General features: G+C 32.7%; 1 protein-coding gene across 1 annotated transcript in view; it reads right to left on the bottom strand.

Moving 5' to 3' along the window:
* Positions 1-4: 4 nt before the first annotated feature.
* LOC145328934 (uncharacterized) overlaps positions 5-9,423 on the bottom strand; it is a 15,724-nt gene continuing 6,305 nt past the window's right edge. The window contains exons 12-21 of the mRNA XM_080172893.1: positions 9,260-9,334; positions 8,360-8,436; positions 7,332-7,611; positions 6,743-6,909; positions 6,156-6,243; positions 5,459-5,603; positions 4,382-4,524; positions 3,273-3,393; positions 1,889-1,968; positions 5-1,231 (exon numbers count right to left, since the gene is read on the bottom strand). Coding sequence (XP_080029019.1) covers positions 1,158-1,231; positions 1,889-1,968; positions 3,273-3,393; positions 4,382-4,524; positions 5,459-5,603; positions 6,156-6,243; positions 6,743-6,909; positions 7,332-7,611; positions 8,360-8,436; positions 9,260-9,334 — 1,250 coding nt within the window. The 3' untranslated portion in view covers positions 5-1,157. The remainder of the gene's footprint in view (positions 1,232-1,888; positions 1,969-3,272; positions 3,394-4,381; positions 4,525-5,458; positions 5,604-6,155; positions 6,244-6,742; positions 6,910-7,331; positions 7,612-8,359; positions 8,437-9,259; positions 9,335-9,423) is intronic.

Below are 9,423 nucleotides of genomic sequence, written 5' to 3'. Positions count from 1 at the left end.
GTAATTCTGATATAAAAATTATAATATGATGTTTTTGTCCTCAAAGGGCACTGTATTAAATACTGATTAGTTGTTCAAATTGGCATTTTATAGATACTGTTAAAGATACCTACTTGAGAAAATAATATTTTATTCTTTTTTAAAAAAAGTATTACATTCATACCTATTCATATTGTCATTTTGTTGAAAAGTTTAAAATATAAAAAAAAATATTTTTGAAATTCTTTGTAACAAAATAAATTCTTATTATAAAATTAAAATGATTGGAAGGTAATTAAAAAAGTCATTTTATGTGTGATTTATAATCACACTTTTAATTAACCTAAAACAAATAAAATATAGGTTTTGCATTATTTTTAAGCATTTTATCTACAGCTTTAAAAAGCTTACTTTAGTTTTATAATAAGTATATTATTTACAGATAAAACAATGAGTAAAAATTTATTGTGAGCTATAATGGCGATGAGAATCTCATGACAATAAGGCATAATCAAAGTTTATTGTACACAAAACATTTTTTTAGTATTAAAGAAAGCTCCTAAAAAAATCAGAAATTAATATAATAAAAAATATGAGCTGTTGCTAAAAGGTACCTAGATGAAATTTAACATGTAAAATGAAAAGAAAAGAATAATTGAGGTTTTATTATATTACAAGATGTTTATGAGATTATGGTAAATGACAAAATTAGATAGATTATTCAACAGACTTAAATCTTTTTGAAAATAATTGATTTAATGATGCATGATGTACAATATTATGAAGGCAATTAATGGCAAAAATTAACTTTTCATAAAACACAAAATAAGTAAATAAGATCAGGAAAATGAAAGCATCGGACAATTGACAATAAATTAACAAACCCCCTAATTATGATAAACCAAATTACCCCTTTAGTAGATTAAAGTTAATGGTGTAAAAGTTTGGACACTTAAACCTTGTACTGAAAAATAATAAATGAAACTAGAAGACAATTAAAGTTCAAAGTTTCTTGCTGTACCTACCAATTATGGGCAAAAATGTCCTAGTTTTGTTTTAGGTCCTAAGCCTTAAGTGCCATTCCAACTATTTGCCAGACCAACTGGTTTTAATCATATCTCTGATTGACAAATAACGTCTTGTTTTGTTTTCTACTTCTTAATAAAGACGGCCTTGGCCTAGCTATTACTATTGCTATTAGAATTCTGTGGTTGTGTTGGTTGGGCTACATGGTCTTTGTGCATCTTAGCCTGTTAAGGATTCTTCAATAACTTTCAATCTACCCTAAAGTACTCAGTAACATTTTTTCTCGTATTCATTCGAAACCGATTAATATCCAGTGGATTAGAACCAGTCCTCATCCATTCGAAAAAACTATGTCTAGCATCGTATTACATCCAGTTTTCTACGAATATAAAAATGTATAATCATAAGATTAAAACCAGCTTTTTTAGCCCGTGCCTCCGGCAAATCGGGGCTAAAAATACTGGTTTTAATCTTATAATTGTGCATTTTATATCCGCGGAAAGCTGTTAGTAATACAATGCAAGAAATAACTATTTTACATTTTTCAATGCACTGTCGTTCATTCTATAAAATAGAGTATTGAAAAATGTAAAAATAGTTATTTCTCGCATCGTATTACAAACAGCTTTCCGCGGATATAAAATGTACATTTTTACTATTTTTACATTTTTCGATACTCTAATTTATAGAATGAACCACAGTGCATTGTACGTGTATTTAAATAACATTTCTCCTTTTTTCAAATTTTATTCTATATTATTACTTTCTTTTCCCAGTTTTAGTTAAGTTAAATAGGTATAAAACAGCTTTGCGACAAGGCCAATTCTTCAATCAACCATCCATATAATGTTTAGGATAAGAAAATATTTAAGAATCCGTCCCTTGTGTTTGAGAGAGTCACCACGCTGTCGTGACTTGTGACCGCAAATGTCACACTCATATGGCTTGGCTCCGGTATGGATTCTAAATAGACAGATAAATGGATAGATAGATAGATATAGCTAGATGGATCGATCGAGAGAAAGCAACTACCATAAAAAATCAATCTTTTTTGTTCTATTACGGTTAAACAAAATAAAAATTACTAGGTAGGTAGTTCTACGCCCCTAGAGGCTTCTAGGGGCACATAAAATGTTTTCTTTTCAATCTATGTTAAGATCAGCTGTTTAACAAAAAATATTTACAAGATAGCGCTAGTTATTTTTTTTTTATTTATGGCGATTTATCTTGGGAGAGTGGAGGCATTCTCCCCCAAAAGAGCTATAAACCTTTCTTGGACCTATGAGAAGCTAAACTGTAAGGGAGAACCATATCATTGGTTAGCAAGATCCTTTGGGACAGGCAGAAACCCAGACAAACAGAGATCCTTTTACTTTATTATAAGGACTAGCGGCTGTGCCGCGAGCGTCTGAGGACTCTTTATTAGAATGGATATTCAATAGCAGAAAAATAGCCTAAAACCATATCCAGAATTATTCATAAAAATAAAACAGCCTAAAACAATCCCAGGACCTGTGAGAAGCTAAACTGTAAAGAAAAACCAAATTAATTCAGCGGTTAGCGAGATCCTTCGGTACAAACAGACAGAGATCCATTTACTTTATTATGATTATTCCTATTGGCTCTGTATTTAAAGGGGCAGAGAGGCTTGAAAAAAAGCTTTATATTATCACATAACCGCTAGCCGATCAATTCGTTGATCGGCCACGTATTAACATTGTTGTAAAGGTTGTTATGGAGAGTCACGGATGCGGAGGCGTAGCAGAAGCAGCGGAGAAGGCGAGCTTGCAGCAGATTTAAGGCGGTGGAACCACGCAGCGGATAACTTATTTGATCCGCCAATTGGCGGTACCGGCAGGCGAAAGTGGTACCAACACCAACCACAGTCCAGCCAGCAGCGGCTCTGCCTCACCTGGGCCGCCAAAGAGAAATCACCTAGTTTATCCAAATTAATCAGCAATGTTCACCCGTAATAATTAAAACTGTATAATTATTAGATAAATATGAATATATTGATATATTAATATAATCGTCATGTTATAATGTAATAATTAAAATGTCTATGTGATTATCTCATAACAGGGTTGAAAGAGTTATTAAATAAAAGTTCTTCTTCTTATTATTATTATTATTATAATATAAATAAAATAAGAAGCTATGTGAAGCTTTCTTAAAATAGTGAACCCAATCAGTTCAGTAGTTAATGAGATCTTAAGCTTCAGATAAAAAAACTTACTAAATACTTTTTATAATTGGATTTGCAATACCTGTAGTGGTTTTCCAGAATGTGTTTATGTGTAAAAGCATTGAAGCAGACGTCACATTTATATGGCCGTTCTCCTGTATGAACCCTCATATGGTGAACTAACTCCATCTTACGGATAAAACCTTAATTATATAAACATTACATTCACTATACAGTTACTATACATATCATAAGATTTTTAAATATATTATAATTTCCAATATTAAATCAAATATAGTTTCTACTATTTCTCAGAAATAAGGTGTAACCAACAAGCGAAATAAATCTAATATGATACTTAGGGGGCAGATGTAAAGGTCGTCATTTTTACCCCCTAACGACAACTGGTGATTTTTTGTTCGAAATATTTTGTTGTTGGTATAATTTAGCTGACTATTTCTCCTTGAAAAAATATTCATTTGAAATTAGTCTAAAATTATAATGGATATAGGATATCAGACAACGTGAGAAACCGGTGTAATATCCAAGAAATAATATATAGATTACAATTACGTAAATAATTGACATAATTTTTGTACTTTAGACATTAACAAAGAATTTGATGACAAAATTGCAAATTTACAGCCAACAACCAATCTTTTTTATACAAAAAATTATACAGAAAAACCGTATTTTACTAACGTAGATTCTCTTATCCAGGGTTTATACGCCATTAAAGCTTACTTGCAATGTTATTAATCCTTATAATAAAGTAAAAGAATGTCTGTATGTGTATTTGTCTCTTTGTCTGTCTCGCTAACCGCTGAACTGATCGGGTTCTCCTTAACAGGGTAGCTTCTCATAGGTCCCGGAAAGGTTTATAACTATTTAGGGTGAGGGTACCACCACCCTCCTAAGAGAAATCGCATCTAGAAAAAAATTTCCCCACCCAAAAAAAAATTTCTTTAAAAAAATCTAAATAAAAAATGGGTTTAGGATTAACTTACCCCCCCCCCCCCCAAAAAAAGTGTCCCAAGAGCCCTCTAGTATAAAGTAATTAACCAATGTCCTGCAGTTATTAACAAAAATTTAGTCCAAAAATGCTGTACACTTATTCCTGTTGCGCTTCTAACGGAAAAGATTGTCCATTTTTTTTATAATATTGTCTTAAATTTTTTCAGAGAAGATTACCTTTCGAGCACTGGTCACATTGGAAGGGTCTCTCTCCCGTATGGTGCATCATGTGATTCTTGAGTTGACCCCTGTGGGTGAATCCTTGCCCACATTCGTCACATGTTAATGGCTTCTCACCAGTGTGCACCATTTTGTGGTATCTAAAGTAGGGATGGGCCAGATAATTTTTTGGCCGGATACCGGATATCCGGCTGATCTCTAATGTCGGATATCCAGTATCCGACCGGATATTGAAAATGGGCCGATATCTGGCCTGATAATCGGATACCTGAGATGGGTTTTTATAAAAATGCCGCTTTTTTTCGACAATTTTTTAGACATGTCGAAACAAGCGCGGCATTCGCGAAATCTCAACAGAGTATACAACGGCCTTCATAGAAGAAAAACAAATCATCTTTAATCCATTTTTGCTGCATATTAATTAATGCATCTTTTTAGAGCTGTATTAGACATTATACAAATGGCTAAAAAAATAATTATTTTAAAATTTTGAATTCTTAAGTTGTACATCTGTTGAAATGATATCGTCTTCGTTCAATCAATCAATGTCTAAAGAATTGTCGAAAAAACGCGGCATTTTTATAAAAACCCATCTCTGACATTTAAAATAAGCCGAGCATCCGGTAACCGGATAGTTCCAATACCTGGTATCCGGCCGGATATCCGGCCGAACCCTAATTTAAAATAAAGGTTAGGGTTGGGCTGGATACATATTTGGCCGAATAACCGTATATTGAGGTAGCAAAAAGTTTTCTTCATTAAATGGTGTTTGATTATTTGAAATAGGGTAAAACATATCTTATGATCTAAAGCTACAATTTGACTTACTTCTATTTTCTATTTAGTTCAAAGAATTTAAGAAATAATGCTTGGGGCTGTTTGTTAACACGCATTTTTGTTGTATAATATAAAGTTTATATCGTCGGATATCCGGTCGATTAAAAATCAGCCGGATATCCGGTATCCGGCCAAAAACGTATCCGGCCCAACCATAAATTTATCTATCCTAACTCTTTTATAATATTTATAATTTGGACAAAGGTAATTCTTCCACTTAACCACTGAAGAACTTACCTCAAGGACGTCTTTGTTACAAAAGCTTTGTCACAATCTTCACATTGATATGGTTTCTCTCCAGAATGAATTTTGAGATGGACATTAAGATGTCCCAACTGGCGGAAGGCCATGAAACACTGGTCACATTTGAATCTTCTCTCGTCTAGAAAATATGGTTGGGCTGGATATCTGGCCAACGTTCGATATCCGGCATTACAAATCAGCCGGATATCCGGGATCCGGCCGAATATTTAAAATGGCCGTGTATCCGGCCAAACCGAATATCCGGCCCAACCCTACTAAAAAATATTATCAATGTTTTGTTTTAATTTGTATTCGCTAAAAATGTTCATAAACAATAATTGATAAATTTATTGGTCAGTTCGTTCGTCCAGTAGGAGGAGAGTGGATGGGATAAAGGGGATGGAAAGGGAAAATTGTTATTTTAGCATGATGAGAACTTCACTTTATTAGAGAACATGAAAGTCTGGTGTAAGATCCAAGTAATAATATATCCATTAGTAATTTAGTATAGTTAAAAACAAATAGTAGTAGTATATACAAAATATAAGTATAAGAATTAGAATGATTTTATATTCCATTGTATTAAAGAAAAAAAGGTATGCCAAAATTATTAATGCCCTGCTATGATTGTATCTCATACCTCTACATGAGAACATGATAAAAAACATAGAAACAACAACTCAATTCTAACCTGTATGTGTTCTTCTGTGATCATTAATAGACCTCTTGGTTCTAAATTTCTTATTGCATAACTCACATTCATATGGCGTCTCATCACTACCCATAATCATTATCCATTAAAATGTAGGGAGGGAGGAGACATTGGGATGACAATATTAAATCAATATTATGTTTCAAGCAAAAGAGGCTGGTCCTATTGAGTTAAGCTTTTCAGAAAGCCTAAAATATAATTATACTAGCGGTTTTAAGTTTTTTTCTTTCTCAATACAGATCCCGGATGGCTATGGGCTCAGCCGCTAGTAACTTATATTATAGTATGTGCGTACGTCCATCTATAAGTCATTCTAAATGGTTATAGGGAGGTGTAACTTCCTTCAATTGAGAGAAATAAAATTATCATTCCATGGGTGAAGAAGGTATCCCCACCAAAAATAGTGCTAAACCTTCCCAGGACCTATGGGAAGCTTCACTGTAAAGGTTAACCATATCGGTCCAGGTGTGATCGAGATTCTTTGGTACAGACAGACAGACAGACATCCTGTTGATTTTAAATAAGGATGAAATAGTGTTGAAATGATTTTGATGGATTTTTTTCCTGTGAATTCTTTTATGGTCCTCTAGCAGTCGTAACTTCTTGAAAGTTTCCCCGCACACGTCACACTCCAGAGGCTGGGTGGCGCGGTGGATGCGCAAATGTCCGTCAAGGCCGCGTTTGATTTTGAAGGCTTTGGGGCAGTATGGACAATAGTGGATTTCACCAGTTTCTAAATATTAATTTCTAATATTAATTTCAATAACTTTGTGATATGACCCAAATATTTTTCAAGTATTTAGGATCAGGTTTAGGTAAAAAATGCAATTAATACGTGAGTAATAGGTAGGTAGTATTATTATGAAATGGAATAAAAATAAAATAAAATAAAAAACAGTTTTCCGCGGATATGAAATGTAAAATTATAAGATAAAACCATTTTTTAGCCCCGCGGATGCCGAAGACACGGGCTAACAAAACTGGTTCTAATCTTATGGTTGTAGTTTTTAATATTTGTAGAAAACTGGATATAATACGATGCAAGAAATTATTTTTCATTATGGCTGAGAACCGGTTCTAATCCACCGGATATTAATCGGTTTCAAAGCGATACGGAAAATAACAGAGAAAAATAAAAAAAAACATAGTCCTTACCTCTTTTAACCATTTCTTCTCGACGCTGACCTCTTCCAAGAGGACCTTTGTACTCGTAAGAATCTAGCGGCTTCGGCGGGTCGAACGGTAGCGGCGGTGGTATCGGCCGTTTGGGTGGATCTTTTATTTCTCCCTCTTCTAATTCAGTGCTGCCGTTTTCTTTTTTGACCTTAACTTTGACTTTCACTTCTGTTTTACTTTTTGGCTTAAGTTTGAGTTTTGTCTTCTTAAGTTTTCGCTCTTTGCGCACCTTACATTCTTTTTTCTCCTTCGGGACCTTCTAAATAAAAAAAAACAACATTTTAAGGAAAGGAAGAAAACGATTACAGTTGCAAAAATTAATGTACATAAATAAAAATTATGTTAGAAAACTTTCTGTTCAAAATTTATCTTTGTTGAACATTTGAGGCCTAAAATAACTATATATGATTTTTTGAATGCCTGAGAAGCGAGTAGGTATTGTTTCTTTAACTATTCGTTTATACTAAAATAAACTTGTTTGTTGGGTAAAAGAAAAAGAAAGGAGTCCAATTACAGCAAGGTTTTTTTTAATGTAGCTTAAAATTTCGATAACAACTGAAACTTTTGAGTTCTCCCTCCTTTCAGGGAAACATCACATTGATCCTGGCATGGATTTAAACTATTTTATTTTCAGATTTAAGTCTTTTAATGTTATTTAGCTATTCTTCTGCCTTTCCCTACCACTTTGAATATATAGCGCAACTGTTATTAACTGAATATTTATACAATCACAAAAATTAAGGATCATACGATAACATCCAAATGCAGCAGAGCACAAAATAATCATAGATGAACAAACGGACAAATTGTGTTATAGTCCAGTTGTTCAGTGGTCATATTAAAGAATAAAAGATAATTCCAGAACCATTTTACAAAAATAATGTATATGTCTTTTGTAACATGACCAAAATAAAGATTTGCCGAGAAAATCACATTTCTCCCAAATCTTTGTGTACGGACAAAATAAGTTACAGAAAAGCTACGCTTCTAAAAAAAACTATGCTAACCTTGTCAGGACGATAGTCAAAATCAGACTCTTCTTCACCGTTTTCTATCTTCACAGTTACAGGTATAGATATATCATCTAAATAGAAATAGTTAGGTATTTTTCTCATCATATTATAAAAAACAGTCATAGGATTAAAACCAGTTTTTTTAGCCCCAGCTAAAGGCTTGGGCTAAAACAACTGGTTGTGATTACATGATTGTACATTTTTATGTTTGTAGACAACTGGATATAATGCGATGCTATACATAAATTTTCAGTATGGCTAAGAACCGGCTCTAATCGACCGGATATAAATACCAGGGATCTTAAGAGATAAGACAATGGATAATTATATAAATTCATCCTCAAGGATGATAAATAATATTGCCCCCTTCCTCCCTGATAAATATAAGAGGAATAAAATAAAATTCAAACGACAAAACGGGGTTTGGTTTGGTTGCGTATTTAAAGGGATAGTTGAACGAAGTACATTTAACAAGTTTGATTGCAAGCATATGTTACAAAAATACCATCTAACATATATCATTTTGTATTACAATATATGGCAATCAATTTGACACTATCAAAATAGTCATCATGAAGTTTTTGGTAAAACTGGAAAGTCATTTATGTTGCATAATTACAAAAAATATGATTTTCAAGTCTTAATATTTTTAAAACTACCTGATAGAAAATTGAAATTCTTTCAAATACATGTTCTATAGATAAAGTATAAACTATTGAACTGAAAAAATATGCAGTTTACTAAATTCAAGTTTAAATGCACTTCGTGCAACTAACTACCCCTTTACACTTTTAAAAATATGACTAATTTCTTAATATCAGAAAATGGCAATATAGTATGCACTTAAAATTAAAGAATATTTACACGATATTATCAAATAAAAAAAAGACTTACCAAATTCAGTCTGATCATTGGAGCCGTCATCAATATCATGGATATCATGTTCAACTGAGTCAGTAAGTTCTACTCCTGATACAGGGAGCAATAAAGGTATTTACAATCAATTTTAAATGATATTGTCATAACTTAACTTAGTTCCTTTAAATTTTAAACCCAAA

This window comes from Acartia tonsa, chromosome 9, assembly GCF_053477335.1.
Source record: "Acartia tonsa isolate MP-2025a chromosome 9, ASM5347733v1, whole genome shotgun sequence".
NCBI classification, from domain to species: Eukaryota; Metazoa; Arthropoda; class Copepoda; order Calanoida; family Acartiidae; genus Acartia; species Acartia tonsa.
Note: the sequence above shows the minus strand (reverse complement) of the source record. Positions and strands in the feature narration are given on the sequence as shown.